Genomic DNA, 18,877 nt, shown 5'->3' with positions numbered 1-18,877 from the left:
CCATTGTTTGATTTCACTTTCTTCTACTTGGCCATATTGGATTAATAATAAAAGCTGAAATACATTATTTGTAAACATGGCTGGTCTCCTAGACTGGCAAAAAACTTTAGCTAAGCTTGTTCCCATTAATGTTTAAGGTGAGAATGAATAAGTAGGAAAAGTATTTATGGAGTAGATATTGCCCCTTTAGCTCATAACTTATATGGAAGTCTTCTATTCAACTCTTTGAAATAGGGATTAGCTGTTAGCATCCTAGGGTTGATTAAGCATCAGCAAACTCATTTGGAATTGTGAAGACTTTAAATATAATGATGTATTTCAAGATTGACATTTCAAAATGAGTACTTTATTAAGGAAGAATTGAAATCGCTGATCAGCAGTCGCATAAATCTTACAGCATATGATAGCTTCTAAGGATATACTTCAATAAGGGACCTTAAACCAAAGATGGGAGTTATCTTGTACTTGCTGAAACCAGCCTCCAGAAAAAGCTTTTCCCACTCTTTCTCACTTCTCTCTCTTCCGGTCACCACAACCATCATCAACATGTCAAAGAAGAGCTTTGCTTCATTTGATTCGTGCTCGTCTTTCTCCTCGTTTATCACAATTTCTATGATAATAACCTTTCCTTGACCACTGTCTGGAATAGCTTCCCTACATTTCCTCAGAACCTTCAAGCATTCCTCGTCGCTCAAATCATGTAAAGTTAACTGCATTTTACTCAATTTTGTCACCAATTTACAGAGTCATGTCACTCATGTGTGTGTGTGTGTGTAATCAATCATCTTCTATAAATCACAAACACAAAGAATGATGGTATATATAGTAGCCAATAACACTGGCTAACATACAATGAATGGTTATCTACTTTCAAACAAAAAACAGAAGAAGTGACAAAATGCATACCTTGAGCAGAATAGCATCAGCTGGAGGAATATCATTGAACATATCACCTGCAATGAACTTCAAATTCGCACTATCCGGCAAGTTAGCAACAACTTGGGGAAGTTCAAGAACTGTGCATTTCAAGTTCGGGAAAGCCTCACAAAGGATCCTAGCAACTGTTCCTGTACCGCCTCCTACATCAACTAAAGAACTCAACCCCTCAAAGATTGGCTTGCAGTCTTTGATGACCAGGTTCATCATTCCGGAATCACTGGCCATTGTTTCATTAAAAAGACTGTTGAACTCAGGATTTTTATCTCCGTATTCCCACAATCCCATCCCATGTGCAGTCTCAAACGGTGTGAGCTCATTCCCACGGAACCATTTTCCCAAAAACTGCCATGGGGTTGTAAAAGCTGGATCAAGCATTGCTGTAACAATGGGTAACATGCTCGGAACCTTGTCTTTTAGGAGGAGCCTAGAAGACGGTGTAAGATCATATGCCTCTTCCTCTTGTTCATCTTGATTCATAGTTTCATACAGACTTGTTTTGTAGCAAAGAAACCAGAGTGTACCATTAGGCGCATGAGCCGGTGCACATGGCCAGTTTTAGCTGGGTGAAGTTGAAGTGCTGTGACCAACTCCGGTAGAGTAATGGCGCCTCTGCCATGGCTTTTGATTATATCTGGTATGCCGAGCTGAACTGCACACTTGAGTGACATAGAACTCACGAAGTTGAATATGTGTTTATACACATGAGATTGAGCTTGGAACACGTCCCTTGCTTCATTAGAATCCATAATTCTACAGCAAGTTCTTCTCCTCCTTATGATCAACCGTTCAGGTTATATTTGTAAAAATGATGATCTACTTAAACAATCTAGGAAGAAGAAAAAATCTCAATTCTACGAAAAATCCAAAAGTGGCTGATTCCATCTGTCAAAGTCTCAGAGATAAGAATCTTCGAAGTATTTTGTCTAATTTCTTGTATTTTGTAATGTCTTGTCTTTTTTGCAGGGTTAATTAATTTGGTTGGTTGGTATGGTGGGAAGTAAATAGCCATGGATTTCACTGCAATCACCGCTCCAGAGAAGCTCAAGCTCAAGCTATATATTTATACATTGTAGCAGAAAAATGGCAGATTCTGGGCTACTATTTCCAGGCTGCATGCTTGTCTTAGCACAGAAATATAGACGTTAGAGATTCCAATACACACACACACACACGTTGGGAGCCCTAGTCTAGTCAGATACTCTCTTTTTTAACACATAAAAGAGAGTGTCTGCTGGCCACCTTGGGTGAGTGGCCACCCAAAGATTTGCCCCGAGCAGTAATCAAAATCAAAAGGTGTGTCTGCTTCTTTCCTCTTTTTATACAAAATCAGAGAGATGCGTTTGAGTTGCTGTTTATGGCTCCATTACTGGATTACTATGAATCAAGCAATAGGTTAGAAAAATTTGATTCATTGGATCTTTTAGGAATCAAACATGACCTGTTTGAAGAAATGCTCCAAAGGTAGAGCTTTATTTGCATGTCTAATCTGCTTTCGACTGTCAAACTTGATCTGAGATGATTGATGGATAAATATCTAGACTTATATTAATATGACTCGAGTGCTGAATTAGTTCTTGCACAGTGGTTGTGTTCCTTTAGTTTAGTTGTGCATTGATGCTGTTTGGAAATTCGTCTGGTTAGTTTGTATGTTTTGGTATACTTGCTTGTTCACCCAAAAATGAAAACTAGATGATTTTCAATTAGTAAGTGCATACCCTTTTATTTGTTCCAAAAGAGTAGGAACAATTAAGTCAATATATAATGATTAAGCATCAGCAGACTCATTTGAAATTGTTAAGACTTCGGATATAATGATTTATTGATTAATTTCAAGATTGATCTTTCAAAATGAAACAGCTTACAGCATATGATAGTTTCTAAGGATAAACTTCAATAAGGGACCTCAAACCAAAGATGGGTGTTATCTTGTATTTGCTGAAACCAGCCTCCAGAAAGAGCTTTTCCCACTCTTTCTCACTTCTCTCTCTTCCGGTCACCACAACCATCATCAACATGTCAAAGAAGAGCTTTGCTTCAGTTGTTTCGTGCTCGTCTTTCTCCGCGTTTATCACAATGTCTATGATAATAACCTTTCCTTGGCCATTGCCTGGAATGGCTTCCCTGCATTTCTTCAGAACCTTCAAGCATTCCTCGTCGTTCAAAGCATGTAAAGTTAACTGCATTTTACTCAATTTTATCACCAATTTAGAATCATGTATATGTGTATAATCAATCATCTTGTTAGAAATCACAAACACAAAGAATGATGGTATATAATACACTAGCCATTACAGTTGCTGACATTATGTGTAGCCAATAACTGAAGAAATGAAAAATTAATTGCATACCTTGAGCAAAATAGCATCAGCTGGAGGAATAGCATTGAACATATCACCTGCAATGAACTTCAAATTCGCACTATCCGGCAGGTTAGCAACAACATATGGAAGTTCAAGAACTGTGCAATTCAAGCTGGGGAAAGCCTCACAAAGGATCCTAGCAACTTTTCCTGTACCACCTCCTACATCAACTAAAGAAGTCAACCCCTCAAAGATTGGCTTGCAGTCTTTGATGACCAAGTTCATCATTCCGGAATCACTGGCCATTGCTTCATTGAAAACACTGTTGAATTCAGGGTTTTTGTCTCCGTATTCCCAAAATCCCATCCCATGTGCAGTCTCAAAGGGTGTGAGCTCGTTCCCTCGGAACCAATTTCCCAAAAACTGCCATGGGGTTGCAATAGCTGGATCAAACATCCCCAGAGCAAACGGTAACAAACTCGGGACCTTGTCTTTCAGGAGGAGCCTAGAAGACGGTGTAAGATCATAGGCCTCTTCCTCTTGATTCTTACAGACTTTTTTTGTAGCAAAGAAACCAGAGTGTACCATTAGACGCATGAGCCGCTGCACATAGCCAGATTTAGCTGGGTGAAGTTGAAGTGCTGTGACCAATTCCTGTAGAGTAATGGCTTGGCCATGGCTGTTAATTACGTCTGGTATGCCTAGCTGAACTGCACACTTGAGTGACATAGAACTCACGAAGTTGAATATGTGTTTGTACACATGAGATTGAGCTTGGAACAAGTCCCTTGCTTCATTACAATCCATAAATATTGATGATTAATTCTACAGCTAGTTCGTCTCCTCCTTACGAAACTCTTTAGCTTATATTTATAAATATATCCTGAGCTACTGAAAATTTCTGAGAAGAAGAAAAGTCTCAATTCTGCAATAATCCAAAAACGAACGATTCCATTTGTCAATGGCTCAGAAACTCTTTATCTTTTAAATATTGCTAAACCGGACAAAGACTTTTCTTTCTTTATTGCCAAGCCCTATCCGGTGGTGATGTGTCTGAACGTTGAAGTTTGAACCCCATCAAAGGTGGACATAAATTGTGGAAAATAAGCCATTTTCATTGATAAGATAAACCCATTACATCACATTAAGCTTCTGATCTACATCTCTAAACAACCATCTAAACCATAATACCATACGGGAAACTCAAAATAAACACAGACATTTCATCGAACACATTATCTTCCGAATACTACTCCATCTGTACTAAACCCTTGGGCATGATCAAACTCAAGCGCGCTCACCCCTGATGCGCCTAGCGAGCTGGATATCCTTCGGCATGATCGTAACCCTCTTGGCATGAATGGCACACAGATTGGTGTCCTCAAAGAGCCCGACGAGGTAGGCCTCCGCCGCCTCCTGCAGCGCCGCCACGGCGGAGCTCTGGAACCTCAGATCGGTCTTGAAATCCTGAGCGATTTCACGGACCAAGCGCTGGAATGGGAGCTTGCGGATCAAAAGCTCAGTGCTCTTCTGGTACTTGCGGATCTCACGGAGCGCGACGGTTCCCGGCCTGAATCTGTGTGGCTTCTTCACTCCGCCGGTGGCCGGAGCGGACTTCCTAGCGGCCTTGGTGGCAAGCTGCTTACGTGGCGCCTTGCCTCCGGTGGACTTGCGGGCGGTTTGCTTGGTACGAGCCATTGAGAAATTAGGGTTTGAAAGATTTCTAGGGTTTTCAGAGAGAATTGGGGATTTGGTAGTGTGAATTGTGAAGTGGAATTTGGAGTGGATTTTATAGTAGGGGTGTGGTGGGGGAGAAGTAATCGTGGCCGTTGGTTGTTTTGGGGAATGGACGGCTGTGGCTGCGTTTTAGGTGCGGATCGGTGACGTGGCGTGTTTCTTTGCGCGGGTTTCGAAAATTTATGCGGGAAGTGTGAATTGGGATTGGTCGTCGATGCGGTTTGGAATGGACGGTTGGGATTTGATGAGAGGGGTAGCACGCGGATTGGGGATTGGGGTTGGGAGGAAGCGCGCGGATCGGTGACGTGGAGGGTTTGGCTTTGGGAAATGGGAAGGTTATGGGATGGGCTTTACTGTTGTAGCCCAGAGAGCTAATTCTAAATTAAAGTGATTTTGGAAGAATTTCTACTCCAATTCCTATTCAATATGGGAAGTTCAATATTGTTGACAAATGAGAGTATATCTCTAATGTTCATTGTCATGGAGAGACTGAATCTATGCACCTTTCATAAATTGTTTCAAAGCGTTTGTTGTTTGGCATGATATGTTGGAAATTTTGACTGTGTATTTCAAAATACTCTGTGTAACTCCTAATTTATTGGAAAATACCATATATTTATTTTAAAACGTTACTAATTCATTATGCTCATAATATTAGAGCATATTAAGGTTACGGGAGTTTCGATATTCCAATAATTATCTTATTAAATTTGCATCATATCTCCAAGCCTTTTCATCTACCATGTATACATGTCACTTCTTGGTCTTACACACACAATGAAATTCATTATCTTCTATAGTTCTCTCCATAGCTATTTCTCTAGTGTGTTCATATATATTTTAGAGTGTGCTTTATTCTTGCTCTTCCATAATGCCAAAGGAAAAAAATCAAGCATTTCTAGGATCCAAGTTTGCTAATATACGCTTACAAGGATTAACAGTTATTGTACCCTGGAGGGTAGGGCGTCACTAACCTGGTACACTGAGACATTAACTCCGCGTGGTGAAATCTATAAGGACAGTGTTTACACATCTCAACCTTAAACTCTTTTTAAATGATCTGTCCTCTAGAAGCCTACAAATCCAATAGATAAATGTTACGATTCTTGTTATTTTAGTCCATTATCACAATGAAATGATGAATATTATTTGTTATTAATATATTATTTTGTGTGATTTTGTAGGAGAATCAAAATCTGGTGTACACATAGGATTCATCTACCAAATTTTCCAACATGATATTGTTAAGCTGTTTCTGTCACATAACATTTAGAGTGTGTTTGGATGAGGGAAAAAATGATGGAATTTAATTGAAAGTGAGGATTTCATAATTCCTAAAAGCCAATTCCCTCGTTTGGCATTATCAGATTGGAAATTTTAAATTTCTCTGTGGAAAAAAACGAAGGAATTCGTTATTTAAATTTCTCATTTCAATTTCCACCAAAATAGGTGTCATTTACGAATTCCTTTGCAGTATTCAAATTTTATTTCCAAAACAAGACTTTTTTCTATTTTATCTTTTTATTTTTTTAAAACTTTCTTAATTTATTACACATTTCAAATCCTAAATAGATGCAACCAAACAATAGAAAATGCAATTAATGGAATTTTAGATTGATGGAATTAAAGATTCCATCATTTATAAATTCCTACGGATTTTATAATTTTCTCATCCAAACGCACCGTTACTCTAAACTGGGAGAATTGAATTACTGCTAATATTCTACAGCATAATTGTAAGTTTCTTGGCTTTGCTTTGTCCCAGCTCCCATTCTCCCAATTCTTTTCCTTCACTTGTTGGTTCTTATGGAAGTGGCAAAATAAGAACATTTTTTTATGGTCCTTGTAATTATATTGCTATAATCTTTCAATACATTTATGAAGGAAGTAAAGGCAACTCTAAAAACCAAACTAGTGAATCTAACAGAGTTGATCGAATACTTAAGCTGGCATAAACCAAGTCCCGATCATGTTAAACTCAATGTGGATGGTACTAGAATAGTGGATGGTTTGATTGGAGTTTGGGGGGTTGAGACTTGAGAGATAGGATTTATGAATTTATGAGGAACATTTACCATTGTAAAGTGTTGCAGGCTAAAGCTTCGGCTATGCTAACTGGCATGAACCTTGCTTTTGAGATAGAAATCACTCATATTGAAGTGGAGACTTATTATACGACTATGAAGCAGCTAATGTTTAGTGATGATGTTGATCTCCATCCTTTTCTTTTTCTTTTTGAGAATGGATCTCCATCCTCTTGGTACTATATATTTTGACAAACTGCAATTCCTTGCTTCTTTCCTTTAATTCATACTCATTTCAGCATGTGCATAGGAAATGAAATATGGTTGCTGATGGCTTTGTGAAGAAAAGTGTGGCTTCTAGCAAAGTATTATGGCCTATTGTTAAGCAATCAGTAGCAGTAGGAGAAAAACCAACTTTATGCTCTCGTATTCACACAGTACGTCTTCTTTTTTGAAAAAAAAAAAAAAACTAAAACTAAAACATAACACAAATTTATATTAATATTTGAACAAGCTAGATTGTAGGTTTCAGAGATCTCATACTTAGGATATTGACAGAGACGTTTAAAATCCTCAAGGAACCAAGTGTCAGTTTTTTGTGTTCATATTACATCAAGTTGAATGAGTCCACATTTAGTCCAGAGATTTTCTTAGAAAGACACCATTAGAATCCGAATATTTAACTCTTGATAGGAAATTGCATAGACCATAAACATGACTATATATAGGATAAAATTTATCTGATGCTACCAGCAGCTATTGTCTTTTATAGAATGAGCCATAAATACGAATCCATATGGCAACTACAGGCAAGAATTAGACAATGATGACTATATTAAACGGATTCAACATGATACAAATCTATCCAATATAAAAGGTGCAGCAAGAGACTGAGGTGCTATAAAGAAGTTTGAAGTGGCTTATTGTCACATATGGAAAGAAACTACTTCAATGCCGGCAACAATTGCCGTCCCCTGAAATAAACCTAGGTAATTAAGTAATGACAAACTTTCAGTGAAGAACTTGTCATACACGTTTCCAGGCTAGACATGTTCGGAACACCACTAAGGCTCCATGATCTCTCTCTATAAATGCAGAGACACAAGCTGGTCTCAATCCACAATTATATCAAGTTTCCTTGCTTTCCAAGCTTAAACAAAGTTTGTCCAAAAGGAAAAAAAAAAAAATTATTCCAAAGTTCCAATGGCCTCGCAGTTTCTATTGTTAGCATGCCTTGCTATAACAGCTTCCATTGCTTTGGCATCTGACCCAAGTTCTCTCCAGGATTTCTGTGTGGCTGATCTATCAACCTCAGGTAACTAGCTACAATAATATTCTTATAAACATTTGATTGAATTTCCCAAATAGAAATACATAGTTGATATAATCAATTAGCACTAGTTAGTAATGTTTCTGATGCATTTTTGACATAATCAAATATCAGTACCAGTGAATGGACATGTGTGCAAGGACCCCAAGCTAGTTGTCGCCGATGACTTCTTCTTCAGTGGACTTCACCTAGCAGGCAACACTTCAAACCCTGCCGGTTCACGTGTGACCCCTGCAAACGTAGCCCAGATTCCAGGACTTAATACTCTTGGTATCTCCCTTGTTCGTATCGACTATGCACCATGGGGCATCAATGCTCCACACACTCATCCTAGAGCCACTGAAGTCCTAACAGTCCTAGAAGGGAGCCTCCAAGTGGGTTTTGTCACCTCCAACCCCGAAAACAGACTTATCACAAAGGTGCTTCAGAAGGGCGATGTGTTTGTGTTCCCAGTAGGACTTGTGCATTTCCAGCACAATGTTGGAAATGTTAATGCGGTCGCCATTGCAGCTCTGAGCAGCCAAAATCCAGGTGCTATTACCATTGCCAATGCAGTGTTTGGATCAAAGCCTGCCATTTCTGCTGATGTTCTTGCAAAGGCATTCCAAGTCGACAAGGACACAATCTACGATTTCCAGTCCAAATTCTAGACTCCAACTTGAAACCTTTCAAAATGGGCTTGACATACGGTTCATTTGAAGTGTGTACAATTTTTTACTGTTCATTTAGCACTACGTACAATTTCGTTTGATTCTTTTACTTCAAGACTGTGATTTGTTTCTGATCACTCAGTGATCCATGTTATGTATGAATTGGTTTGATTCTATTAATTTCTCCAAAAGGCCTTGTCGATTTATTTGATTCCTGCCAATCTTCCCTTCCACATTGAATGCATCCTCAATGAAAGCCTTAGAGTACTACTCTCTTACACTGAAAAGTTTGCTTCCTCTTTCCAAAACATGCAGAACAAGAAAAAACAAAAACAAAATTTTGGTTACTTTTGTCACGGATTTAGGTGTTGAAAATTTTATGATTTAAAATTATAATGTATTTTATTTATTTCATAATTTATTTTGGGGTTTATTTTCATTTTGTGTTTATTACTCTATTTATGGTTTAGTGGTTTTATGTTTTATATATATGAGCATTATTTGACAGTTATATGGTTAATAAGGCTAATGATGGTCGTGATAAGATCCAGTTCCTCTAAAGTGAGGAAGACATAAAGTTACGTCAATTTCATAAAATCTAGATGATCTATATAATCTAACGGTCTTAATAGTTACACATCACTTCACCACCAATTTTTGAGATTTTAGTCTAAACACCGTAACTTGCCGTTAACTTGAGGAAACAAAAAAGATTAAAGATAAGGCCTCATTTGGACTTGGTTTACGGAAAGAAAAATAATTCATTTGTCTTTTCCATGAGAAGGGAAATAGAACTTTCCATTCCGATGTTTGGTAAAGTAAAGAAAGTTATCAGGAAAGTTGTTAAAAAAATTGTAAATAATGTAATAAAATAATATATTTTGAGTAATAAATGCAAGAAAAGAAGGGGGGAAATGATTCATTTGGGGTTTTGGAATAAACCACTTTCTCCCTTATTTTCCCTTCCTTCAATAAAAGATTTCATTTCCTTTTGCATCTCAAACGCAAAGAAAGGAACAAGTTTCATTTCCTGATGCTTACTTTCCGCGAACCAAACATGGTATTGACGTGAACTTCCTCATGCGCGTGTCAAAATTCTTTCTCTGTGCTGCATAGAGCAAACGCGACATTCTCTATGCTTCTATGAAAACTAGTCCGTGGTTGAAGAAAAATCTTTCTAAGAACATTGGTTTGCAGGTCTTAATGATAATACACGATTATACTGAAATTATATGGATAATTAAATTCCATTGAGGTAGTTGATAATGTAAGATTATTCAATCATCCAGGAGTGGGACAAACCAAGGACTTCACTTCAGCAAATGGGGGTATTCGTTGATAAGGATTTCATAAATTTGTAGAGTTTAAAGTTTAACTCTTTTAACTCTGATGGTTTAATTAAAGTTTTTTTTATTGAAACTCGAAACGGATGCAGTTGCATGATTCAAATTATTTTCTTTTCTTCAAACATGGATGAGTTTTCATGGAAAGAGCAAATTGAGCAGTGCGGCAAAGGAGAGAGAGCACGTCAAAACCCTTTTTTTTTTTTTTTTTTTTTTGGAGTTAACAGCAAGTTGGCGGTGTTTAGTCTAAATTTCTAAAAATTAATGGTAGAGTGATGTGTCAATTATTTGGACCATTAGATTATATGAAGCATCTAGATTTTATGAAATTGACGTAACTTTACGCCCTCCTCACTTTAGAGGAGCTGGATCCGTCATGATAACTGTTACATATATATGGGTGCATGGCTAGAGTACGTTGGAAGGCACGATGTGTGGTTGGAACTTGGAAGGCATATGGTTGAACAAATTGTCAGATATAAAATGTCGAGATGGTCGGATACATATGAGGGATATCGTGAGAAGAAAAAGCATTCAATCGTTTTGCAACCACTCTAGCACAACACCCTATCCACTTAAAGTCTTTTTGCATATTATACATATATCTATTTTAAGTATACACCGTTTTGAGTGCACGGTGATTAAGGTTCAAAAGATTTTGGCCTCCATAGATTATTGTTTATGCCTGCATTCATTTTCACCACTGTCCTTGATGATATAACTGGAACTGCTTGTCCTATAAAGTGTCATGACATCTGCTAACTCTTAGTTTTTTTTTTTTTTTTTTGTGGAGGGGGGGGGGGGGGGTCCAGGACCCCATTTTACCAAAAAAGGAAAAAGAAAAGGGAAGTTTTTTTTTTTGGATCAGGTAGTTAGCTGTTAGTAACTCACACACCCATGCAGTGGTATCCCAGCGCCAGGACACCTGCACCGACATTGCGGCGAAAGCCTGGCAAAGCCAGACTAATCCACTGCACCGCAGACGCACGAATCCAAAGGATCCCTCAAATCTGCTGGCCACGGGATGGAGTTGGGATTCGAACGCTAGACCTGGGGGTTCCAGACTAGGCCGTTCGACCAACACACCACACCACGTGGTTAAGAAAAGGGAAGTTCAGTAACTAATTTTGGAAGTTTATGGGTATTCTCAACCTTGTTTGCTTCTATTTGATGTTCTAACACATTGGGATTCATAATGGTTAACTTACCATAACAATAATAGATTAATGCATAGATATAGTGAGTAGACTAGTTCATAAAAAAAGTAAATTGATTTCATGCATTAGTAGACTAGTTTGGCCTTTTCTCATACTAGTCTACTCTTAATCGAACATACATTTGTATCAAACTAGTTTATTTGATGTATGAATATATTAATATACCGTAGACAAATCTACCATAAAAAAAAAAAAAACAAGACTTTTCCTTTCAAAAAAAAAAGAAAAAGACTTTTTCTTTTAAGCCACGCTTGGTTCGTAGAAAAGAAAGTAATTCAGTTGTCTTTCTCATGGGATAGAAATTAAATTTTCCATGAACTTTTCATTTTAGTGTTGGTAACATAAGAAAACTAATTAAGAAAGTTGTTTGAAAATTTGTAATTAATGCAATAAAATAATGAAATGTGAGTTATAAATGCAAGGAAGGAGGAGGGAGGGGGTGAATGAATCCATTGAAGTATGGAAGGAACTGTTTTCCCCTTTATTTTTCCTTCCTACATGAAAGTGTTTCCTTTCGTTTTCCATTCCAAACACAAGAAAATATTGAGTTTCCTTTTCCGATGCTTCCATGAACCAAACGAGTCCTAAGGTTAAAATGTTAAAAGCCTCAATAAGGTTAGAATGTCCACCAAATAGTACAATATACACCATACATAGTACATATCCTCTAATACGCTTCATACAAACCAATAGAACCAATTAGCAAAATCAAAATATGAAATCAACTGAAGTAGATACAAAGACTTTAAATCAAATCAAAATGTCCCCAGTCCATATACCTTTTGTCCAAAAAATAAAAAATCAAATCAAAATATCTCTGGCTTTGCTTGTGATGCAGTCGAAACTTCTTTTCCACTTGATACTTTTGATACAATTAATTTATACTCCCCTTACTTCGGGGTTAAGCGCTTCCCCTAGGCCAAGACACTATTCTCACACTCAGCACTCGATATCTTCATCTCTCGTGCCATTTTTGGTCTCTCAAAACTGTCTCGTCTAATTCTCTATCTTTTTTTTTTTTTTTTTAGAAAATAGATAACTTCATTACTTATTCATGACCAGAAGGCGCGTACATCATAGGTTGTCTCATACCAAAAGTTCTAGATGGCACAAGCCGCCAAACATATGACAAGTGACCCTCATTGTAAACAAATGCGCACAATTAGACAAGCAACAAACAAGAGAAAATCGTAACCTAGTGGAAGATACACGACTCGACACAACTGAACAACAAGTAAGTTTGCCTAGAGACCTTAATTAGTGTACGAAAATACTAGTAGATTGCAAAGAGTCTCTCACAAATGTAAGATACAGCAGGTCACGAGATATGGTTTGTTGAAAACAAGTCCAAGCCACCAATCCACTGTCCTGAGCCTGCACTTGAGTAAACCACCATATTCGAACTAAGGCCCAAACGACCCAATCTCGATCCTCTCCTCCTTGCCCTTGAATATGACCGGAGATTACTCTCCCGGTGGAGGAACACCACCAAAATCCGGCAAGACAAACGGGCAGATCATTAATTCCTGGGTCCCAAACCCAGATCTTCCATAAATCTCGTGAGTACCCCATCACGCTGATCGAGACACCCAAGAACAAGGCACCCAGACTCAGTGCTTGACCAGTCCGGTCGCCGTTGACGATCTGCACCCACAACAACCACAGGATCATGATCTTCCAACAAAGCAAGGCTCTGGCTCCATTCTGCAATGACTCCGAACCACCATCGTTGGCCACCATCGCTGGGCACTTCAACGACGCCGCCAACATCAATCCCAAACACCATATCAAGACCTAGCCGCCGCTCTGCACCAGCGCCACCAACAGTCCAGTTCCGCCATCGAAAATCCGCCAATCCTTGTAGGAAGGAAGTCGCTGCCCTAGCCGAAACCCGGATCTCCTTCCCTAACCACGGGAACGTCCCAGCCGTGGTCTCAGTGCAACCCACGATCCTTCGAAGTGAGGAACGAAACGATCAGCCTCTTGACACGATCGTCGAGATGAGAATGGTGGAGGTAACAGGAACCTCCCTGAAAGACGCCCAAAGGAGGCGGCGCTAGGGTTTTGAGAGAGAGCGCTCTCGTTGTTAGTCTTTTTTCTAACCAACTCGATGTACTAATTATTAGCCTTTCAATCATTTCACCGACCAATAATCAAATACTTTTCACTCTCTCCTAGTCTCCTCCCCTACCCATACACACCTTTGATATCTCCTCTCTCCTCCTGACATTCATAACGGTTGAACAATGGTAGATTATCTCCCTACAATAATAACCAACTTTACATAGTTGTGGAACCGATCTACTACCATACAGAGTCGGTATACTTGTTGTATTCATAGTTTTATACATTAATGTACCATATACGGATAACAGAGAACTCACAACTAGCCGATATTAAAAAATTTAGTTTTAACTGGAGAAAAGAAGTTTCCTAATTTTTACCATTCGTTTTTCCCTTTCCAAGTTTCAACCAATCCAATGAGACGGGAGTGAAAACTTTTTTTTTTTTTTGGAGAAGACGGGAGTGAAAACTTGAAAGTGAAACCCAAACCAAAGTTAAGAGCCACTGACCCAGAGACGAGACAGATCAATTTGCATAGTTCCCCCTGAAAAACTTCCCCCTTGGCCCCAAATTCCAAACCCAACCCCATTTGCCCACGCGCCTTCTTCTTCTCTCGCTCTCTCTCGCTGACCTTCTCCATTGTCTTGCTCATCAAGAAGAAACCCACTCACCCTTTGAACCAGTCAAGCCCACCCTGATATGTAACCACCGCATTTCGAACTTCATCGAGACCCTTAATTCTTCAGCATTCAGCTTATTGTTATTGGCTTTCAATCCAAGAAACTTGGGTTCTTAGATCGGCAATGGTACTCCCGCTTGTAAAGCTCGGAACTTTGCTCTTAAAAACTATGAGCAAACCTGTAGCCGCCAGGCTTAAACAGGCAGCTGGGAAGCACCCCAGGTTCCGCCAAATCATCGTCAACATGGCTCAGGTATTGTTGCTCATGGGTCTTTGGTATTTCGTTAAAATATGAACCCAAAATGCGGTCTTTTGGCCATTGATTGATGAGTTGTGCTTGACCCAGTTTGAAAGGTTTGATCTTTTCTGTTGCTGATTGAGTTCCTGAGCTGTCCACCTATCTGGGCATTTTGTGTTCTATAGCATTGTGAAATTGTGGTGGAGAATTACTAAAATTGAGCTACTAGTTCTACTTATGTGAAATGCTTTCAGGGTTTTTGTTACTTTGATCTTTTTGTAAATGGTTAAGAAGCATTTTATGTATGAAGTGTGGTATTACAATTTAAAAACAATGGTTCTAATGCTGCTTATAAGAAATTTATTTTTTTCGTTCTATGCATTTAGCTATTGGGGGATTCTCTGTAATGTATTTGGTAACAGGCAAACCATCAAATCACCACGAAAATGCAAAGACGCCTCTATAGTCACGCAACTGATGTCGAGATTCGTCCCTTGAATGAGGAGAAGGCTGTGCAGGCTGCTGTGGACCTCATCGGGGAGCTCTTTGTCTTCACGGTAATTTTTGAACCTAGCTATTCGTTTGTTGAACTTCTCAAAGACATCTTTTCACTGTTTACATATACGGTATTCTGATTAGTCAACAGTCATTATGTGTTTACGTAGCAATATGTTGGTTGTGAGTCTGCCTGTGGATGAAAGTCAAGAATCAAGATGTATTGTCGGTGATAAATTGTTTGAATGCTCCTGTCTAACATGAAACAAAATTGACTGCTCTACTGTTAGTTGGAACTCAAGGACTCAAAAAGTTGGTGATTAACATATAGGATCCTTACAGAAACTCCCATGCTTTATGGGTGGGAATATTGTGCTGGCCTAGTATGCTTTTATATATAACATTGGGGGTTGTGGTTTTGTACTTCGAGCAACGCAGGAATCTGACTCGGATCATGTTTGTTCCACTAAAAACAATGTACTTATATTGATTATTGTAGGACTTGTATCATTACTTACATGCTGGAATTTCTAAATATACAGGTTGCAGGAGTTGCTCTGATCTTTGAAGTTCAAAGAAGTGCCAGATCAGAAGCCAGAAAGGAGGAAGCACGAAAGCAAGAACTGGAGGTATGTGCACTAGTTTCTTTGTTAAACAGTACCTAGTCATTGTTTGATTTGCATTTATAGGGCAGCCTTGACCTGCTAGAGTTATGTAGATGTTTATATTCCGCTGCAATTCTACTCTCCTTTTGATGTCTGTTTTGAGCTCCAATTCTTTTTTAAAGTGCTAATACAGTTCAGTGATGTCAGTGAAAATGTCAACAAGCTGGTCATTATATGTTTGTACTTCAGATCTTGGTAATATGCGCAATAAAGTTAAGCAATAGTTTCAATATGTTGATAAAAGTTTCTTAGTGTTTTGTAGCTTACGTAGATTTCTTAAATAACTGCAATTAACTACGCAACTGTTTTATTTCCTGAATAAAGAGACAGCTTATCTTTAAAATGTCTGAAAACAGAAAATGTCCCTTTTCTATCATGAAATACAGTTTGTGCTGTATCCAAAAAAATTCAGTCTTGTTAAAGTCCTGTTCCCAGATCAGTTCTGTCACTATACTTTGTTCATTACAGAGAAAATGAATAGAGCAGCTTCTAGTTCTCATGTTAGGTTTTACCTTCCCCCCCCAAATGAGAAAATGTATTATCTGGAGAGGAACTAGACAAATTTAGCTTGTCCTTTCCTAAAGCCAAATGAAAGCTAGATGGCTATAGAGCAATGCCGTTAAGTATCACCTTATGATCCAGTGCACTCTGTACCTAGGAGCTAGTCCAAGGTTATGGATATCTAATATTCAACATCTTTGAGAATTATCATGAATAGAATGATCCAAGTGACCTGGTTAGACTTGTAATTTGAAACAGTCATATAATCTCCATAATCGCAGTTGTTAAGAAAAACTGTAGTGTTATATGATTCAAGCACCAACTTGTATTGTGTGATGAAGTGTTTTAAAGGATTTTATAGACAGAATGATTTACTGTTTCATGGTACTTCTCCATGCTTCTTTGACCACTAGCTGTCAATATTGATTGGCCTAATTCGCCTGTCATTCACACCATTGTTTCAGACAATGAAGCAAAGAGATGAAGAGTTATCTAGAGAAGTGGAGCTTCTAAGGAGCAAATATGAAGAACTGGAGAAGCTTGCTAAGGGACAAGGACTCGGTGGTATTTTTAATTTCAAGCGTGTTGCCGATACAGAAGGTGCAAAGTCAGTAAAGCCAGCTTGATCCGGTTACAAGATAAATTAAATAAATCATAACAAAAAGATCTTTAATTTGTAACGGGGGAAAATTTCTCCCCTCAATTCTTTTGACCATTGATGATAATTTCCGATTGATGTCTGGCTTATATTTTTGCAGATGTAGATGAATATAATTGAAAGAGTTGAGGTTCTGTTTGAACAGATGTGGGGGGTGTTTAAGTATGAATTTAGCTACTTGCTCTTGGATAATGTCATGGTCGAAAGATTATCTCATAATATAAAAACAAATATCTCAACTTTTTTCGCCGATTTCGTTAAGTGAAATATTCTTTTGCAACTTGCCGATGATTTATATTATAAAACAAAATTTGTAACTTTTATCGAGAAATTGTTCTTTGGCAAATGTTGTTCAAGTATTTATAAAATAAAATGAATTTTATAACTTTTTTCGACGAGTTATTGTTACTCATCAACAAGGGTAGTTTGTCATTTTTCTCGAGAATGAAAGCTGTATAGCTTAGTTAGTATAGGATATATGGAAAACAGGATATATCAAAGTATAAACACCACAGATTAAATCAGTATGAACACCAAAAGGAGAATAGTTGGTTTGCTCTAAAAGTTTCCTTTTTTCTAAAGTCAAGTGAATTAGGGCAATTAAGTTTATCTTGTATAGTATTAGGGCCCAACAAAATGCCTAAATTCTAAACATAAGATGCTTCTGGTCATGTTTAGTATCATACTTGCAGAACCATCCTTTTAATTCTCTTCTATCTCAAATATGAAAGGAGGAGGGGGCATCTAGAAGGAATATGGTGGATGGTAGTGGATGAGCTCTTTATTCTTTTCTTACTCCCCTATACTTCCCTTCTCTTCCCAATCCAACTATGCATAGGAATAGGATGGTGTTTTTGTAGACTCTTCGCTTGTAAGCTTTTGTTTGTGTGGTGCTAACTCTTGTTGACATGCTTCTCTTTGATTGTGTTTCCTCAACCGACCAAATATGAGCCAATTATTGGAAACATACAAATCCCAAGTCCAAATCAAGTTCTTTTAGGGCAACTCCAACCAAGGGGTGCCAAACTCAAATTTTGCCAAATATAGGACTTTTCTTCTCCAACCCACCAAAAACCCATGATCTGGTCTTATAAATATAAGACTTGGGGCCATTTAGGGCAACTCCAACCATGGGCACCATTTGGGGGTGCTATTCTCATTTTAGCACCCCCTTGTTGCACTATTTATATAGGACTCAATTCTCATCTCCAACCATGGGGGTGCTATTTTTACTATTTTTGACTAAAATATAATATGAGTATAATTTTGAGCCATCAGATCGAAATACATCCGTTCAGTAAAAAAAAAAAAAGGCAATATCCGACCGTCCATTTTTAAACCTGATCAATCATGAACGTTGGATTTCCTGACCGTTGGAACCCCCAACGGTCAGAAAATCCAACGTTCATGATTGATCAGGTTTAAAAATGGACGGTCGGATGTTGCCTTTTTTTTTTTTTTTTTATTTTATTTACTGAACGGATGTATTTCGATCTGATGGCTCAGATCTGATGGCTCAAAATTATACTCATATTATATTTTAGTCAAGAATAGTAAAAATTGCACCCCTATGGTTGGAGATGAGAATTGAGTCCTATATGAATAGTGCAACAAGGGGGTGCTAAAATGAGAATAGCACCCCCAAATGGTGCCCATGGTTGGAGTTGTTATAGCACTCTTTTTTAACCATTTTTTAGTAAAAGGCACAATTGCTATATTTCTCAGGATTTAGGTTATGCTTTACACATCTTAAGCAATGATAGGGATTATAAGAACCATAATTATGAGCCACGTTATTAGAAAAGACGGATAAGCGAAAGGTGACGACCGCATTTGGTTAAAGAGTCAAATAGGTGTAGGGGTTGATGTGATTTATTTAAAAAAGAATAGCTTCAGCTATTCGTGAAATAAAACTATTGTGTGTTTTGTTTAATAATTACAAGAAATTTCTACACACTCGATTGGTGTGGAGTTATTTAAAGAAGGTGGGTGGTTATGCCTGTATATTTCTTTACTTTTTATTTTTTGTTATTCTTA

General features: G+C 38.0%; 4 protein-coding genes and 1 pseudogene across 4 annotated transcripts; 2 read left to right on the top strand and 3 right to left on the bottom strand.

The window, feature by feature from the left end:
- Positions 1-231: 231 nt before the first annotated feature.
- LOC133733263 (trans-resveratrol di-O-methyltransferase-like) lies at positions 232-1,701 on the bottom strand (annotated as a pseudogene).
- A 1,007-nt stretch (positions 1,702-2,708) lies between these two features.
- On the bottom strand, positions 2,709-4,200 carry LOC133729546 (trans-resveratrol di-O-methyltransferase-like). Its single transcript, XM_062157083.1, has 2 exons — positions 3,288-4,200; positions 2,709-3,116 (listed from the first exon to the last, which is right to left on the bottom strand). The coding sequence occupies exons 1-2, from the start codon at positions 4,044-4,046 to the stop codon at positions 2,817-2,819; spliced, it is 1,059 nt and encodes a 352-aa protein (XP_062013067.1). The 5' UTR covers positions 4,047-4,200; the 3' UTR covers positions 2,709-2,816.
- Positions 4,201-4,333: 133 nt separating this feature from the next.
- On the bottom strand, positions 4,334-5,000 carry LOC133729547 (histone H3.2). Its single transcript, XM_062157084.1, has one exon. The coding sequence runs from the start codon at positions 4,935-4,937 to the stop codon at positions 4,527-4,529; it is 411 nt and encodes a 136-aa protein (XP_062013068.1). The 5' UTR covers positions 4,938-5,000; the 3' UTR covers positions 4,334-4,526.
- Positions 5,001-8,043: 3,043 nt separating this feature from the next.
- LOC133733264 (putative germin-like protein 2-1) lies at positions 8,044-9,081 on the top strand. The gene is made up of 2 exons (XM_062160909.1): positions 8,044-8,315; positions 8,445-9,081. Exons 1-2 carry the CDS (start codon positions 8,204-8,206, stop codon positions 8,978-8,980), a joined length of 648 nt encoding a protein of 215 aa, XP_062016893.1. The 5' UTR covers positions 8,044-8,203; the 3' UTR covers positions 8,981-9,081.
- A 5,050-nt stretch (positions 9,082-14,131) lies between these two features.
- On the top strand, positions 14,132-17,032 carry LOC133733262 (OPA3-like protein). The gene is made up of 4 exons (XM_062160908.1): positions 14,132-14,536; positions 14,944-15,078; positions 15,559-15,645; positions 16,647-17,032. Exons 1-4 carry the CDS (start codon positions 14,408-14,410, stop codon positions 16,806-16,808), a joined length of 513 nt encoding a protein of 170 aa, XP_062016892.1. The 5' UTR covers positions 14,132-14,407; the 3' UTR covers positions 16,809-17,032.
- Positions 17,033-18,877: the final 1,845 nt, after the last annotated feature.

Source organism: Rosa rugosa, chromosome 2 (genome assembly GCF_958449725.1).
Source record: "Rosa rugosa chromosome 2, drRosRugo1.1, whole genome shotgun sequence".
Taxonomy (NCBI): domain Eukaryota; kingdom Viridiplantae; phylum Streptophyta; class Magnoliopsida; order Rosales; family Rosaceae; genus Rosa; species Rosa rugosa.
This window is presented reverse-complemented; position numbering and strand designations above follow the sequence as displayed.